Source organism: Phoenix dactylifera, chromosome 17, assembly GCF_051530095.1.
Source record: "Phoenix dactylifera cultivar Ajwa chromosome 17, Ajwa_hap1_PhDact_Kaust_v1.1, whole genome shotgun sequence".
Classification (NCBI taxonomy): Eukaryota; Viridiplantae; Streptophyta; class Magnoliopsida; order Arecales; family Arecaceae; genus Phoenix; species Phoenix dactylifera.
This window is the reverse complement of record NC_143206.1, coordinates 7,469,216-7,488,300: the sequence shown is the minus strand read 5'-3', so window position 1 is coordinate 7,488,300 and position 19,085 is coordinate 7,469,216. Positions and strand designations below refer to the sequence as shown.

The 19,085-nt window shown below is 37.8% G+C and overlaps 1 protein-coding gene across 3 annotated transcripts in view; it reads right to left on the bottom strand.

Annotated features, from left to right (window-relative positions):
- The window catches only part of LOC103721036 (LEC14B protein-like), a 33,351-nt gene extending 16,317 nt beyond the window's left edge, over nucleotides 1-17,034 (bottom strand). For 2 of the 3 annotated variants that reach the window (XM_008811065.6, XM_088713866.2), the window contains exons 1-5: nucleotides 16,864-17,034; nucleotides 15,840-16,373; nucleotides 15,606-15,725; nucleotides 11,297-11,374; nucleotides 6,184-6,360 (exon numbers count right to left, since the gene is read on the bottom strand). In XM_008811065.6, the coding sequence (XP_008809287.1) occupies nucleotides 6,184-6,360; nucleotides 11,297-11,374; nucleotides 15,606-15,725; nucleotides 15,840-16,229 (765 nt within the window). In that variant the 5' untranslated portion in view covers nucleotides 16,230-16,373; nucleotides 16,864-17,034. The remainder of the gene's footprint in view (nucleotides 1-6,183; nucleotides 6,361-11,296; nucleotides 11,375-15,605; nucleotides 15,726-15,839; nucleotides 16,374-16,863) is intronic. The other variant, XM_088713867.2, reaches the window with a different exon arrangement.
- Nucleotides 17,035-19,085: the final 2,051 nt, after the last annotated feature.

The window sequence follows — 19,085 nt, the reverse complement described above, 5'->3', positions numbered from 1 at the left end:
TGGCCCAAGTTTCAAGTTCAAAGGATTCAAGTTGAAGGAGCAAATTCAAAGAAAGATTCAAAAGAATAGTCCTCGAGTCGACTCTGGCACTCTAGAGTTTCAAGAAACAGTTCTCGAGTCGACTCCGATACTCTACGAGTCGACTCCGACTGAGAACAAACAAAAAGACAGAGAGTTGATTTTCAGCGCTACAATGATCTCGAGTCGACTCCAACTTCAGTGCTACAGTGCGGAGTCGACTCCCAGCTACAGTGCCGGCAGACTACTATTCACGAGTCGACTCCTATTTCAGCCGAGTCGACTCCTGCTTCAGCCGAGTCGACTCTAGCACGCTGGGAGGCATAACGGCTAGTTTTTTCTTGATTCCAACGGCTCTATTTTTGTCTCTAACGGCTAGATTTTTGTTTCCACTCCCTCTAAAGCTATAAAATCAAGAGGAGAGCTAGGGAAGAGGGTATGGAAGTGGGAGAGAACATTTAGGGAAGAGATTTCAAAGAGATTATAAGGAAAATCTTCCATAAGCACAAAAGGGCCATTCAAAGTAAAATAGAGAGAAGAAGAGCATCCAAGTGAATCCCAAAGCTTCCTCTCCATCCGTGTGCTGCCTCGGTGATCCTCTACTTCGTGCAAAATCAGAAGAGGGTCAACTAAAGAAGAAGCCGAGTTCCTCCATCTACAAATTTGTTTGAGGGCTTCTTCTCTTTACTTTACTTATTTATATTTGCTATATTTGCTTATGTGAGAAGCTTGTATTTGATTTAAACTCTTGTTCTAATATCTTGTAACTTGATTCAATCAAGGGATTGAATCAAGGGGTTAAGGTTTGTTGGTGAGCCAAAGGGAAAAACCAACGTTGTAAGGTTGTGGTTGGTGAGCCTTTGGAAAAACCAACTGGGTTGATTGTGAACCCGGAAAACAATCGTTGTAAGGTTCTGGTTGGTGAGCCTTTGGGAAAACCAACTGGGTTGGATTGTGAGCCCGTGAAAACAATCGGTTGGTTCTAGTCGGTGAGCCTGTGAAAACCGACCGAGTTCGTTGTGATCTCGCAAAACAACAAGTTGGGTTGTGAGCTTGTAAAACAACCGACTGTAATATGAGGAATTATAGTGAAATTCCCAAGGGGTCTTGGGGAGTGGATGTAGGTGCTGGGGTGCACCGAACCACTATATATCTTTGTGTTTGTGATGCCTTATTTCTTGCGTTTCATGCCTTACATACATACTTGACTTTGTAATATTTCTAGCTTTATTTCCTAATTGATTATAAGAGATTGTTTAGAACTTGTTTAGCTTTCACTCTATTCTTACAATTCACATAGATTAAATTGATCATACAACTATAAGTTAATTTAGGATCAATTGCGTCCTAAAGCCATAATACAATTGCTCTAGCTTAGTTTGTCACTGCATTACTTATAATTACCTAGAGCTTAAGTAAGTAACATCTTATCATTCCGCTACATTCAATTTAAAGTAAAAAATTAGGAAACACAATTTTTAGAAAATCCAATTCACCTCCCCTCTTGGGTTGTCATCTTGGGCAACAATATATTCTCTATGGCTCACCTACCCTATTAGGCAATTCTCGGGTCCATTTCTTACACATTTCAATTTAGTAATGCTTTTAACATAAAATTAGCAATCCATGCTAGTATTTTTCGATGTTGATTGGCTTGATCAGCCAGCTTCTTTCATTGTCATCCAACTTCATCAGCACATGATTTTAGCCACGAGCTAATATTGCCAACCTCTTTGTGAATTCACGGTCCTCTTTGTGAATTCACCAACATTTACGATGCCATTCATATGCAGCTTTCAGCTGTCAGCATGGCACTTTGGGGTCTCATGACCTAGCTGAATACTATTACAACTTTACAAGTCATTTCAAGAGTAACTTGTGCAGGGCCATCTTGCTTTCAGTGACATAACAACTGAACTCAGGACCTAGTTTGTAATCAGCATTTCATTTGTGCTAGTTTGACTTACCAACTATTTTGGTGCTTTGCTATGCTCATGACTGTTATTTCATAATTACCTGTCCTTGAGTGTCCTTTCTGCTCTCCTTAATAACTAGCACCAAAGCTACCAATTAAAGAACTTGTACTGTTGCTGCCATGCTACCTTCCAATTATTCCTCCTTTCCCATTGAAGAATTCACTATTTGCAGCACAGGAGTTGCATACTTCTTGATGCAAACTATTTTTATATGTCTCTTGTGTTTTATAAAATCCTTATGTATCAGCACTCCTTGTGAGAAGACATCCTCGTATAGCTTTAGAGTTTGTAGGAATGTGTTTCAGTCCAGACATAAACTAAAGTATCTCAGCCATTTCAATTATTCCAGCAACTTCAGTTTGATTTCAACGTTGAATCCAAAGTAATTTACAAACCATGACCCTTGGCCAACAGGAAAGTTCCATAAGACCTGATTTTGCTCAGTAAGATGTTGGATACTCCATGAGATTTCAGGGGAGACAAACCATGACAAGGATCAGTACACCATCGGCATTTCTCATTTCAAACTCAGAGCAACCTCATCAACTCTGAACCAATTTGTTCCTCGCAAAATAAGTCAATGACTCATGTTAAGGACCAAAAAAACCAATTTTCAAACATCAGCAGCACGTTTCTCAAAATTCTTTGAAACCAGATCAAGCCAGGAAAACGTGGAACTTCCCTAGAATCTCCACAAATAAGCCTTCATATCATACAGGCTTAAAGAGAAGAATAATCATGCTTTTCAAAAAGATTATCAACCTTATGTCTTTCAAAAGAAACCAAAGACAATTCTAGCCCTGCAATGTTTGATCTCTCTGAGAATACCTTCATGTTGCTTGAAAGTAGAATGAAAAATTCTGTTACTTCTTTTGCACCAAGCGTTCCATTACACAGCTATAGACACTTAGAAAAACCAAACCTTCCATTACACAGCCATAGCCAATTAAAGCCCAAACTTATCTGAATTTTTTCTTGATTCTCTTAGCTCTCCTAATTGTCTAAAATGAGTATAAGGAACCAGGTTGACCTCTGATAGTTAATTTGCTTTTGAAATGATTAAAATGTCATTTACAATAGAACAACACAGTAGCAAATGGTAAGTAGTTTACCCATAACACAAGACATAGGATAAAACCAGCCTCTCTCTTAGGTTATCATCAGTCAAGATTTTATTTTTGATAGCTAACCAACACAAGACTTTGACCTTCCCTAGAGCTTAGACTGCCAAATAGATTTGAAATCATCTAACTTAATTCCATCAAATTTGAAGCAGCAGGAAAAGGATATAACAGTAAATTCACATGAGCATCTCTCTCTCCATATAAGGTTGTCAGGTTACTCAATAAGGATGATAGAATGAAGCAAATTCATCAGCTATAGATATCCTTCCAGCACATCCATAGTGAGAACTCCTCTGAAAGATAAATTACACTCATCGATAATCACTGGACTGAAACAGGGATACCACCAAACAACTTTTCTCACTTCCCATACCAAATACTTCAGGAATAAAGAATTCAGAATAAAATCAGCAAGCCTCTGTCAAAGGAGATGCTGCATGCAAAACTCTAATTTCCAGAACACCTCTCCACAAAGGAGAAGCCGCTGGCAGCAAAGAAAAAGAACCAAATGGGCTTTTTCTTCTATAGTTAATAGAGCAAACTAGATTCTTCCACAAAAGTTTATCTTCCTTTAGAAATCTCCACTTCCACTTACACAATAGTTCTCAAATAAGCTCTTGCAGAGATTTTACTTCTAAACCATCCTGGCTCTTGGATTTAGAGACTAATCTTCAGTCTACTAAGTAGTGACACCACATATTGGTGTAACAGCCCATCCAAGAACACTGATGATGAAGATCAGCCAGTCATCAGTGCAAAACTACTGTACCAACGACTGCTAAATCTTGGTGGATCATCTAAGCAAAGTCTCTCTTGATTTCAGCAAGTTGCTTGATGACATGGCTAGTGTCATCAAGGCATTTCTAGTTATACCCCCGATGAATTCGATTGAAGACTTGGTAAAGTTGGTGCAGGCTGTAGGTGTGGCTTAAATGATGAGGGCACATGCAATGAATGTGGGAGATAAACTTAAGAAGCATGTTTCTACACTTCTTTAATTGACTACAAAGTTAGTCTTGAGTAATATTGTCCTCAATCATATTGATATTGTTATGTTACTGCCTGTTAGTAGAGGTTGTCATCTACTTAGCTATGACAGTGCTGTTATAGTTACAATGAGGTAAATTATCTGTTGTTCGTTAGCTGTTATTTGTTACCTAGTTGTCATAAAGCACATATATCAGATCAATTGAAAAAAAAATCCATTCTCTAATTATCATATGAGGGTTAGAGTTCTTTCTGTTTTCAGTGCGGCTTTTTTGTTTTGACAACTAGTTTCTTGTTCAAGAATCTCAAAAAAGGTTTGACCTGACCAGATCCGTCTCGGTACCGGACTCTATATCGATGCCACACTAGCATAGTGCTGGTACAATACCAGTACCGAACCGATACGGTACGTTCGATACTGTTCGGTTCGGTACGGTATGGCATACCATGGACTAGATGAACAATTGGACTTGATACATTAATTTTGGGTGGATCCATGTGTCTAATTTCCTGAGGGACGATGTCTGCCAAACAATAGGTTATTTAAGTTTTCATTCACGAGCCAAGGCCATTGAATCAAGATTTCAAAAAAGGGGAGAAGAGTCCAAAGCAATAAATTTAACCTTTATCTATGGAGCCCAATTCCTTAGATTTTCCCACTGAATCCCACTGAAACCTTCTCTTCCAAAGGAAGGTCCTTTGTTAGGAAGACCATGTGTTCCTCAAATTTAACAGCAGAATCTTAAGTCTGGAAATCACCAAATCCGCACTAATAGCATTAGCTACCTCGATATCTTTTGATGATTGCTCCTTTCTATTGTACCTCCAGAAGGACATCCCCATATTCTTTATCTACAGAGACTCAGACCCAATACAGCCTTTAGAGAACTGAGCTGCTGCTCTTTTTCATCTGAGTCAGAACACTTAGCTCAGTTAAGTTGGACTGAACTAGGCTACCAGACTAGTCACCAAAGTAGCAGCTCGCTCAGTTGTCTTCCTCCTTGAGGATGACAGCTGTCAGATTTTGGTTTTCCTTCCACTAATTTCCTATTTCCATTATACATTATAGACATCCTTGAAAACAGGAGGTAGATTTCCTTTATGCCAAACATATGCTTTCAAACTTAAGGAACCCACCAAAGCCAAGACCGATTTGGGAATGCTTTTCATATCTTCCCAGGACTTAATCAATCTAAACTCCATGAGATCTCTTAAGGCAGTCATCATCCATGGGCAGCACATGCACCCCTTTAAGTTCTGGATTTTAAAGATACCATAATAGGTCACAGTAAAGCAAAGATTTAGCTCTTCCCTTGCTGTAGAAAAGGGAGAGAAACAAAACCTATTAGTCTATTTTACAACAACATCAGTTAACTCACATCCAAACTTAAAAGGAAATCTGTAATTATATAATGATGTGCCAAATATAAGCATACCAAACTAAGGATAAAAGAACATCTGATACAGCAGAACAGACAAAACAAATCTCTACCTCTTCTTACCAAGAATAGTAGTATGTTATGTAAAAAAAAGGAACAAAGAATCAAGTGGACTTGAATGGATCGTATTCGAAGTAACACTTTAAGTTTCAAAATTGGTATCATTTACATCAAAATTTTATTTTAGTAATAAACATTTAAATTGTTAAAGCAAGTTATTATCATCCATCTATCCCTCAAAAAAATCCAATGAAAGGAGCACTGTAAGTTTAATGTAATTAAAAAAGTGAAATAAACATGTAGCCGCATAAAATCTAGTTTGTCACTCTTCTTACCAAGCAGAATTCTTATATACAAACAGAAAATGAGAAACAAGAGGGCTTGAGTGGGCAGTATTCAAAGTAACATTACAAGTTTGGACATTGGCACTATATGCATCAAAAATTTATCTTGGTAAAAAGTTATAGAAATGTTAAAACAAAATAATACCTTTCATTATCTAACATAAATGATCCAATGAAAGGAGCACCATATAGTTTACCAAAAAAGAAGCACTACATAAGTTTGATTTAATCAAAAGAGTGATATATACATATAAAGACATAAACTTGGCCAGCAAAAATAACAAAATCACCATACCGAATGAGCTAGAATACGTGATGTCAGCTTATTTGCTTCAAGGTCATAAACATATATTGAATAATCATTGCTGCCAGCAACAAGCTCTCGACCATCAGATGAAAATTTTACAGAAAATATACTGAAGGAGTAGACCACATCATCATGCAAAGTGAAGTCCAGACCATCATGAATGTCCTACATGAGTATATTTATATTGTTCAGCCTGGTTTCATGGGTGACGGGGAAAAAACAATTACACTTTGACAAAAGCATGCAGAGTAGGATTCTATCTTTTAGTAGGATCATACCTTTTCCCAAAGAACTATAGTAAGAACTAACACTTAAAGTAACCAAATATTAGAAACAAAATTATGAAACCGATAAATATTACTGGTTGCAATTACTTATGCACCATCATAGCTAATTAGAAAAACTGTACAGTCTTTTTGTATATGTAAATACAGAGTATCTTAACAAGATAGAGGCAATGGGTGATTTAACTCTAATATTGACTTTTTCCCCAAGTACGAGGAGTTGCATTGCTGCAACTCCACAATACTTATTAATTTACCTAGTAGCATGACAACTTCGAAGAGCTACCAGGAGATCCAATGTCAATAATGTTGTTGATTTTACTGTCCGGATGTCTATCTTCGCAGCAGAAACCTCATGTACAACATCTGTCAGAAATCAGAATTGTTGCAAGACAGTGGTATCTTGTTTTCTGGTTTGCTGAGAAAATCTGTTAGCTCCGGATCTAACCCCAGAACATGATTTTTAACCTTCCCGAAGAATATGGCTTCTGATTTTCAAATGTAGCTGAAATCACCATCATTTGTCCATACTTCTCTATGATGGTAATGGTGGTCCCATCATTTGGTCACTCTGCAGCTTCTGAAGTTACTACAATATGCTAAAGGTTCATCTGGACAACCTGTTGTCTCCAGAAGGTCCAGCACCTACCACTGTCTTTTAGTGGAGTATCTCTTTGCAAGCTTTCTGCCGTGCTTTGAGCCACCTGAATCTGAGAGATAAATGCTTTGATGCTTCTTCCTCCAGAATCCATCATACATTACTTATTACCATAAGACTAGTTCCCCCCTATCATTTTTGTTTTCCAGATATTTGGGCTTTAGTTTTCTCATATCTACCTTCATCTTTTGCTTAAACTTAATCTAGGAGAAATCCACTATGAATTAACTCTCCCATTATGGCATTTTTCGATCATGGAAGCCTAATCAGCCTATCCCCTATTTTATTCTCATTGTGTTCTTTTTTCCCTTTCCTTTTGGCCCTTAGAGGTTTTCCTTCTGTAGTTGCATGCTATTTCTCCACTTTTCTCTGGTTTGGTTGTGCCTACCTCTTTGTCGCTCATCCTTTGGCTTCTTTAAGCTCTTTGCTAGCTCAAATATCTTGGTTTTGACTTAATTAGTGTCTTACTCTTGGCCATCCACCTAATTGTCTCTTACATAGTCTAGAATCATGGGTGTGATGTGATGCATAATACATCAATTGTAGCATCTTGTGCAATCTTCATGTTATATTTTTTCTCTGTTCCTTTCAAGGTTCGCCGTCTCGATACCAGACCCCGTACCGATGCCACACTAGCATAGTATCCATATGGTACGGTACAAAATTTTTTTGGTATACCGAATGTCAGTACGCCACCCATATTGGATATCGGCACCGAACCAGTACAGTACCGTACGCCTCAAACCGCCCAGCTCGGGCTAATACGGTGTACCTTGGTTTCCTTTGTTATACTCACTATTTGATGTCCATAACTTACAGCTACAAACATATGTTATCTTATGACCTAACATTATATGCTTGCATTATCAACATTTGATTTTTTTACATTAATGTGGTTCCAAAGACTAGTACATTATTCAGGACCTTCATGTGAGAGCTTCAGAACAACATTAGCACAGACAAGCAAAGCGTCTTCTAACAATAGAACTTCGTGCCTATATAACAATTGACTACTTCTATAGAATCAGTAGGATTCAACAACCAGAGTTTCTCGAGCTATTGAAAGCTCTTTGGCTATTGGCAAAACTAATTGTGCTTGGTTAAATTTTTGGATGAGCTTTGCGGATGAAGTTTTGACAATGATAAGTTATACTTTTTGAGAGAAACAAAACCTTCCTTTGTCAGTTTTTGGTTCTCTAAACCACCATTTTTTTTATTTTCCTTATTCTACTACAATTCTACCTCAAACTCCACTTTTTACATACACACACTTACACACTGCCTTATTATTCTTCTCTCAGTTTTCACTTTAGCTTTTCCTTTTTTCCTTCTTTTGCAACATCACTCCCCGTTTCTTTTACCAATTACATATATTACATTAGGATTTGCATGATTTTCTATAGTTTAGACCAGGTCAATTTGGGTTTGCTTGTGTCTATTCCATTTTCTGATGTCTACTCCCAAAATCCAACAGCCAGTTATTGACTTTTTTTTAATATTATGAGTTTTTTAATGCCCATTTCTCTAACATCCTATACTATATTTTTAGTCAATCTCCCCTCTTTATATTCTTTGAAGTCTCATGGCATTTGGATGTGTGCTTCTTTCTCCTTTCCAGTTTTGACTCATTATTTTCTTGATTCATGGTGATGACATTCAGCTTTTGAAGGTTGATGGGACACTTAATAAGCCTATTACTAGTCTTTGGTCAACATTTCTAGTGCATCTTATAGTTGGATAAGTGTGTTCACATGGATGAAATAGATCCACATGCGTTGCTAGAGATTTAAATGACAGGAACATTGTGCACGAGTGGGAATTTCCCTATTGTTTCTCCACTGTTCTTTGTCATCTATTTCTCACAGCTTTGCAACCTCTTTTTTATAAATTGGACTACTTTAAGGGTAAGGTTCACCATGCCGGTATCGGACCCTATACCGGTCACCAGCGGCATGGTTCAGCATGCCCCCGTGCTATTCCATGCCGGGCCCGTACCAACAAAGTAAAGAGGGCGAGGAAAAGGGTGAACGGAAAAGAGAAAAAGAGAGAGAGGTGGGGGGAAGGGAGAGAGAAGAGGGGCTCCGAAGGCTGCTGGAGGGCATCGGAGGGCCCTAGAGGGCTCGAGGAGGGGCTCCGCCCTCTGGACCCTTGTTTTGTTTGAAATAGGGGTCTATCGGGGCTTTTTTTTTAATTTAAATTTTTTAAAATAAAAAAGGAGCCCCAACGGACCCCTGTTTCTTTCCGAAGGGCGGAGCCCTTCCTCTAGCAGCCTCCGGCGGCCCTTCCTCCCTCTCTCTCCCTCTTTTCCTCTCTTTCCTTCTCCCTCTCTCCCTCCTACCAGCCTCTCGTTTTGAATGCCGGAACCGTCCTATCCGACATAGTTTGGTACACCCCGAATCGGGCGGTTCGGGACGGTTCTGCATTTCTTGGTTGAATTTAAATAGTGTAACTTTAGATACTATTCAATGTTAGGGTTGTTTCTTGAGATCTTTCTTTCAATTTTGTTTTAAATTTTTTCATCGGAATGCTTTTTACTCTCACTTTTTCTATAGAACATTGGCAGTGACAAAACCCTATTTACAATTCCCTTTGATGTATCTGCACTCGATATCGCTTTGAGTTTTGCAATTACTGATGCTAAGGTTATAGCATATGAGTCCACTAGCATCCTTTCTCAGTCAGATTTTCACTATGCTAATTTACAACTACCATGACCATCATTACCTTAATATCCTTCCAAGTACATCTGAGTAACCTAAGATATTTTGATGTTAGTTACCACATGCACATACTCCTATGCGCTTCTCCTTGATGAGCATGCACCTTTGACCTCCATTTAAGTTTTTCACTCACAATCATCCTCCAATTCATGCCTATGAGGATCTGTGTTGGCATGTGTTTACTCCTACATAGGTTGAGGTTTGAGAGATCTTAGGTATATAAGTAGGGCCAAGGACCCCAATTAATAAACTTCTGGCTAGCCCATTTTGGGCGAGGTCATTGGTCATTACAATGCCTCTGTGTTGCTTCTTTTGTATGCTCTGTTCCTGATTTAGATAAGTTTTCTTTAGATGTCATCATTCATAGCAAGCTTTCATTAACCCTTGATCAGTCACCTTTATTAAATCTTCTTCTTTTGTCCAAAGATTTTTCAAATTTCATTTCTATTAGCTAGTTTACGGACGTAATTGCATCCTCCCTTTGATGTCACTTTCTTTTTCATGTAAGATACCTGGAATTTGACTTCTATTAACCTTCTTTCTCCTGTTCCGCAATGCCTGATGAAACAATGTTTCAAAGCAAAAGTAGATGTATATTATTTTTTCCAAAGCTACTCTCTTATCTCTGCCTCTAATGTCAATTAGTTTAAGGGAATGCATGTCCTCTATGCTCTTGTTAGTCCCACTCCTTACCAAGAGGATTTTCTCATGAACAAGTTCTTCCTCCAACACCTGCTAATTCCCAATTGGTGGGTTTCCATGGGCACTTGCCTTTGTGCTACCTCCTCCCTATGAGAATAGAAAGCTGGGTATGCATTAGGATTGTATTAAAAAGGTACACAGAGAGTAGTTTGCATTAAATAAGGTTTAAACTTTCATTGGAGAAAAAAATAAATAAATGTTGCTTTCGTCCAGTTGAACTCAAGACAGATCAGAGAATAAGCATGCGTTTTGAACTTGGATTTGGATATCAGTTTTATTTGACATTTGGGAAAAGTGATCACATATCTTCTTCTTTCCCATCAAAAAAAAAAAAGATCGTGTATCTTCTGATTAATCACATCAAAGCTCTACTCTGTCAATCTTCCTGTAACGTATGTCATGACAGTTCAGTTTGTCCAGAAACTTTGCCATCTAGTTTCTAAATTCTTAATGATTCAAATCAATACAATATCTCTAACTAATTACAAAGAATAAAAAAAAATCAATATACGTAAGTAAGGACTTGTAAGCAGACCTATTTCAAGTTTAATTCAATATACTTACAGTAGCATCAGGTTTAGTAAATGAAGAAAATCAGAGGTAACCGTGTACTTCAGGAATATCTTTAAGATAAATAATGAACAGTTGCAGTCAGAGGAATGTTTACATATTATTTAAGAAATTTTCATCTTGTGAATAAATTCTGATAGGCCCCAAAAATTATAGATGGAACATACAGTCACATTGGCATGCGATTCTGTTGCAGAAGTTCCCACATTGACAATGTTGACAACAGGTGACATACTAGCATAAACCTGCAAGATTAAAAATGCAATAATAAAATTATTGCAGCATGAAAATGAAATGCAACATCAAGAAAATAAAAAGATATGTACATTCAGTAACTATCCAAAATGAACTTGAAAGGATTAAGCTCTATAAGAGAGAATATCCAGGAAGAAACAACAAGAGTTGGTCATCCCTTATGGGTATATTCCTCAGAAAATAATTTTACCACATCCTAACATGTCTATCGAGTTGGGTACCCAAATCGAAGAAGGTATTTGTCATACCTCAGGGTACCTTTATCAGACCGCAGGCAGTAGACACAAGGTTACCAACTTCAACTCTATCTTTGAGGATAATGCCAAAAGTGCAGATTATAGAGATTGTAGACCCTCTACATAGTGGGTCAACTTACCCTTATTTATTCAGTTCTATTTGCTACCCCAATTTCTTATAATGGAAAATGGTTGCATCCAGCTTAAGATGATCGACAGTCTTGACAAGCACAGAAGATGATTTCTCTGGGCCAACCCCTCCAAGAAGAGAGAGCTTCACCTTCTTCCTGGAAGGTTGTTTTTTTCCTAAGGAGTGCAAGGGGCATGGGGTGACCATGCTGCAGGATTAGAAATCGGATTTTTTTTCTTTTTCTTTTTTTGTCAAAGCAGTGGCTAAGGTGGTTCTCACCCTAGTGGATTCTGGGTCTCCATTCCGAGACATAAATATGAATTTAATGGGAACCAAAAATCACAAAAGTATCGTTCTCTGATGTTCAGTGATCTGAAAATCCATTTGTAGTGGAGATATTCTGATAAAAGTCTAGTTCCAATGGTGCATAGGCAATGACCATCTAATTTGGTGTTACCCAACCCTTGGATCTCACCCATGTCACTTGTAAGGAACACCCTTTAATGCAACATTTTTGGCCTCCATCCTGATCTGCGGGTCTCTAACTGACACGACCCTAGTTCTGTATCAAAAGTATTTTAAGCAGGAAAGCAGGGAAATAGAAAAGAAAAGTGGAAAGAAGGGATATTCAATCTCTTCAAGGGGTCGGGACCTCAAAGAGAATTTAGCTCAGTTTCATTAAACTGATCATTTGTACCAGTGGCCTCTAGCGCACTACACATTTAAATGCTTTATCATTACTTGTCCTATAAGAATTACAAAGAGTGAAATAAGAAACATTAGGTAGCCAATCCCTCATGAATTTGGAACTCCCAACCTAATGCAACCAAAATTAGGATATGAAAATAGGAGATCTATCATTCCTTCCACCTTCAAAATGGTCTTGTTCTCAAGGTATCGACCATCTTTATCATCCAAACACTCTCCTTTGACAGTGTTGTGGATACAATTGTCGCCATCACAGCAAAAGGATTATGGGCATTTTCTTCACAATGAATCTTATAATATGATCCCCACTTACAAACCTGCCAACAAAGCCCTAGAAGTTTTGTAAACCTAAGCAAGTTCACCATTCATCTCCTCATACTCAGGGAGTAAAGCTAAAATCACTGGGCCTTCAATCAACCCTTTTTTTTTTGTCGGAACACCATCATGAGATTCAAACCTTTTAGTTATGCTATCTCTCCTAAAGAATCACCATTTTTGCATTGGATTACCACACCTGCACATGTAAAATTGTCTTATTGATCTATATGATACTATAGCTTTAGTTTCCTTCTTAACAAGGTGTTCATTTAACAATAATGATCATTACTGAAGCTGGTTAACACTGATCCTTCCAAAGTTGTTCAGGGGTTTGAACAATTGTACCTTGAAAGTCAACAAAAGAACCTCCTTAAATTGATCAAGCTTTTGATTAAACTTTGCCTTGATCCTTTCGTCGCTTCTAACATCAAGTTGTAATTCTGAATTACGTATAGTTGATAAAAGCCATGGTGTAGGACTCGAGATGTGCACAGGATCACCGTAATCAATAACAGGTTATAAATCCTAGCAGGACGGGAGCATCTTGGCCGTGTCATTCATTTCTGTGAGAAAATAGGAACTAGGATGGGGGCGAGACTCTAAAATCCATCCATGTGAGGAAAGAAGAAGAAACTAGAAAGAAGGAAAAAGAAAGAAGAAGAAAAAGAAAGAAATGAAAGGAAGAAGGAAGAAAGGAAAGAAAGAAGAAAATGAAACAAACAAATAAAGAAAGAAAGAAATGAAAGAAAAAAAGGGAGAAAGATGAAGGTTACCTACTAGGATGCTCGACCGGGACCATCGCTAGGACAAGATAGGACTGTAAGGGATCCCGTTCTATGGAGAAACCAGGATGCCACCATTTCACAAGATCTAAAACCTTGATCAATGGTATTTTGGGCAGAAAAAGAGAATTCGTAACAAAAGTGGGAAAGAAGATATATCCAATATCTTCACGGGGATCAAGACTTTAAGCTGGTATCTTTGATCTGATTGCATGTATCTTTGGCCTCCAAAGCACTACATATGCTTTTCCTACAAGAACTAGAAAAGTAAACAGAAACATGAGGCAGCCAATCCCTAATAAATTTGGGCTCCTCCTGAACTTAACTCCTAACTCAAAGCAACCTAAATTAGGACAAGTAAATAAGAAGATTGATATGAATACTAATATATTCCACATTCTATTGCCCAAGAAAATTGGTGACTAAATCCTTCACATTCCAATCTCCATCCAAAATAGGTTTGATTGAGTTTGTTGGGTTTCCAACCATCTACCCATTAAAGGCCTCACTGGTACCTAATTTCATAAATGCTTGCAAAAGAGACACTCATTATCTATCAGCACCATTTTGATCAGGACAATAAAGATACCTCACCAGGTAAAACTTTTAACTTATGATGGAATAGGATCTCTAGCAAACAATATCCTTGAACCCACAGGCTGCTGTCAACAAAAACTTGTAACCTTTGCCCTTGAGTCCCTGAAGAATGGACCATGTCTCCCTTCACTGCCCTACAGCATCGGCAACTCGAACATCAGCACCTTTGTTAGCTGCCCGTGAAATTCCATTCAACATCTGCTTCAAGATTTTATGAGACCTTCTTGTCAGGTGAAAGTAAGGCCTTCCTTTGCTACCTTGGTTGAAGATATGGGAGTTCAAGAATCCCAATGTCTTGCTACAGCGGCGAACCCTCCTAGACACCATGATCCCCCAGGTAGATCCATTCAAAAACAAATTTCTTCAGATCCTCGACGAAGTTTCAGACAATTGTCTTTTTTGACATATGAGCATATAGAGCAACTTTCCCACCATGCCGAGATTCCATTGCTTTTCATTGGTTGCTCTCAACCCTCGACATCCTAAAATCAGCTTGAATAAACATTTTCACACCTCAAACTTAGCCAGCATTGGCTTCAATACAAAAAACCAGGGGCAAGGGCATTACGATTTGAGCTCAGCATGTAGCATATCAGCATATCCAACTGTCTAGCTGATGGCTCCATCAGCCATATCCTACATGCTCAAACACAATGCCAGTTGCTTAGAAAGTAATCCACAACTGTCATTAGTCAGGTCCACAACAAACATCTTAGAATTGAAACATATATGGCCCCCTCTTTGAGGACATTCTTTAAATCTCTTCTCAGCTGACCAGTTTTATAATCTCCTGTACTATACAGAGGCCAACCAAGTTGCCAACTAGTTTGCAGGTATGGAATCTGTGCAGACCAATGCTGCAGGCTGTGTCTACCAAAGAGTCTTGTAAGAGAGGGTTTGCCCTCTTAGGACTACAAACAATGAAGCTTCTAGTTCATTATCATGAAGGAGTATATACGACTTTCTATGAGTTGATCTCATTAAAATCCTACACTATTTCTGTAATTTCTATGCTATTTTAATCATCATTCTTCTTCTCCTCTTCTGTTTTTATTTTCCCCTTGTAATTGGTCTAATAGTTAAATAAGCATCAAAGTTGAAAGCCAAGGGATGTTCTTTGGCATGCCTACTCATTGCATAACTTGAATGTGTAGACTCTAGCACATGCTGGGGCCCAAATTTACCCAATTAGACCCCATGGAAGGGATGAAATCCTACATAAGGACCACTTTTTCATCTTTCAGCATATACCAAGTACACGAAGAAGCATTGCGGGAAACATATGGCTTTCATTCTTAAATATAATGCATAGAAGAGCTTATTTGGCTAAGAATCAGGGGTTACAATTTATTTTAACCACAGTAAAAAAGGTTTTGAACAAGTGTGCTTGAAAACAAACAACAATGGGATGTATAGCAAAGAGATAATTATTAAGTTTTTGTAAACCTACAAGATAGCGCTGATTGGGAGAAAGACATGTGTCAGTAATTGTCCAGCGCAGGTTTTTCGCAAGAATGTCCTTTCGTACTTTCCATCCATTATCAACATCATATATTCTGATGTGGCTCCCCTAACAAATATTCGGAAAAAAACAAAACCAAAAAGACAGAGAAGTAATTGGTAGCTAATTCACCAAATAAAAATAGTCCTGCAATATTAGCCTGCTCAAGAAAAAAAAAACTACCTGAAATCCAGCAATAAAAAGTGAGCCATCAGCAGAAAATTGTGAAACATATGCTCGAGTATCCATCCTGTCCACAGGCCATGGACCGTTGACAGGCAAATACCTACCAAGAACATAAGAGCAATCGGATAAAGAGAACCTCCCCCTTCCAGAGCAATTGGCCTCCCTTCCCGACAGCATTCTAACTGTCGAAATTGGCATCTTCCGCCGGGCATGTTTGGACTTACGGGTGCTTTCACTGGGTTCTGATCTGAGACGAATGAGATAAAAAATCTCATTATCTATGTCAAAATCTTCATCATGCCTTTGCCTTACATGAGCTCCACCGCTGGTCTGTGGATTGTCACACAAATTGGGATCCAATTCTGGCTTACTCATACCATAACCCATATGACATAAATTTTGGGCAGCAGAGATAACTAAACATGCATCAGTCTAACCCAGCAAACTCTCATCAAAATTGGAACTTAACTGCACGATTCATGATCAGAACCACACAATGCCAACTCCAATACCCAAAACTTCCCGTGAAAGCTGACATACAATGCCAACAAATCAATCAGAAAGACGATTAGTAATTGACATCATAAAGAAGCCAAAAGCACCTCACTTTTTTCTATACTTCATGAAATTTGAGATGAACAATTAAATTTAAGATACACTAAAAGCAAACTCATGAATACCACAGAGGAAATAAGAGAAGCAAATTTGGAGTTCAAAACTAGTTCAACGATTGAAAACAAGAGAAATTCCAATGATCATGCCTTATAAACTTTCGAGGCATTAGTTTTTGCTGACCTTATCAAAGATCGATGAGAAGTTAGGAATAATCAAAAGGAAAAAAAAAGAAAGATGAGCACAAAAATCTCCCTCAGCTGAATCATAGCACAAAACCAAGTTTCCATCAAAAAACAGAAGAAAACCAAGTTTCATGAAATAAATCATTATAAACTACATAAAAAAATTTATAAACCGTGCTTCAATCAGATCAGACCAAACGATCTGATTTCTGGATATCGCGTACCTCCTGATTGCGTGCTACTCAGGATTTTTTTTTCTTTTTTTTTTTCGATTACCCGATCACAATGAGGGAGAGGTTTTGGGGGCTTTTGGGCATGGCGGATAGAAGGAGACGGGACTGGATCTTTATCGGATATGGTGCAGGGTGGAACTTTCAGCGGCGCGGCGGGGCCTTGCGGATCCGGTGCACTTCTGTTTGTATAAAGAGTGTAAGCGCGTGTCTGCTTTCTTGACACGTGTGAAACTCAAGGTGATGATCGCGTGGTCTTGGATATCTGGTTTAGCACAGAAGACAGCATCTTTAACGGCGCGTCATGCATCAAGGAGCTGTCCCGCAGACTCGGGGGTGTATCTTTCTCGCCAAAGAAGGATTCACCTTCCTTCGCGCGAATCACCGCTGGATCATCCACTGATTGCCTTGAGATCTGTGCAGACGGCGAATGATGAGTTCGGGAAGCTTTGAGAACTATGCGGTATGTGATCCAACGGTTACTTTGCGCGAAGGAAGGACAACCCTTCTTTCGAGCGAAAGATACAACCCCGATCTTCGTCGCATGGCCTCCATCTCGCTGCCGCTGCACCCTGGCGAGGCTAAAAGAATAGGTAATAATAAATAAAAACACAAAATAAACTTGATAAAAGTTTATCGACTTGCATACTACAAATTACCAGTGAGTATTTATTTTACATAAATACTCTTTAAAAATTTAAATTTATGTAAATACTTTTTTAAAAATTATATTTATTGCTATACTTTTATAAAATACTATTTTTTGCATAAATATCCTTAATATAAGGATTTTTCTAACATCATTAATAAAAAACATATTTAATTTAATTAAAAATACATTAAAATTTTAAAATTACTTTTTTTATTTTTTATCGCGATCGTCTTATAAATATATATTTTTGCGCATCTGCTCATCGAACATATTTTAATCATTTTAATTTTAAATCGTTAATTTTTTAGTGGCATTAGATTGTGTGGTATAAATGCAAAATTAAGGATAAAAAATAATATGATAGCAACATAAGTGTTATACGAAGATATATATGTAAATGTAAATTTTAGAAGGATATTTCTGTAAAATTTGATATTTAGAAAGATATTTTCGAGAAAAATACTCATTGCTACCTAAAGCAGAACATTCTATGGGGCCAGATGCTGATGTGGCAATTCATGATCATTCGGCCATACTCCATATCGTGCCAATTTATGCACATTGCTGGAATCATCTCGCCAAGAAAAAGAGAAACTTTGTGACATTTTCGTCAAATTACATGGAGCTCAGTAAAAATACTAGAAGAAGGAACTAATAACTGCACCACTACCCTCGTATCACTGCCTAATTCAGTGATCTCTTGCATTATTATGGTATATCGCAGCATATAAGATGGTGCCACATGGATCTCTGCCTTCCGCTTAGCCAATCAATGACTTATAAGGATGGCAAGTAATCTCTAGCATTATCTTAGTACTACTAACCAAAATAAATTTATAATTTAAAATAATGCTAATATATTTGTGCTAGTATTTTGCACCTATTTGTGCTAATATATATATATATATATATATATATATATATATATATATATATATATATATAATCTCAACTATATGTGGGAAAAATAATAATTTTAAAAATAATAATAAACCATCTAAATTGATAATCTAAATGGTTGAGTATGATCTATACTAAAAAAAATAAAAAATATTTATTTATATAATATCAAATGGGTAGAAAAGGAACAATATCAATTCTATTAGTACGATAACATATATAATAGCATATATAAATTAAAAATCTATCATGATGGCTTGGGTCCATGCCCCCACAACTTATCACGGGTGGAGCGCATTCCTTATCCCCCAGACCCCCACCACCCAACGCTCTCCTATTCTCTTTCTCACTCTCTCTCCTATCTCTCACCATCCCACTCTCACATACAGACGCTCTCTCTCTTACAATCACTTTATTTCTTTCACTTCTCATCATCCCTTTGCCGTGCAGAGGAAGTACCACTCGAGAGTTTGAGTTAAGATACCCCTCTTCCACTAGGCTTCGTATTGAGGTGTTGGAGAAGATTTTGTTCGAGAAGGGTTATTATTTTGATCTGCCACCATTCTATATGGCGTAGAGTTAGCTACTGGACACACAGGTATACACGCGTTTTTTTAGCATCAACCATCAGAAACTCATGCAAGTTAAATGATGGAAGAAGATT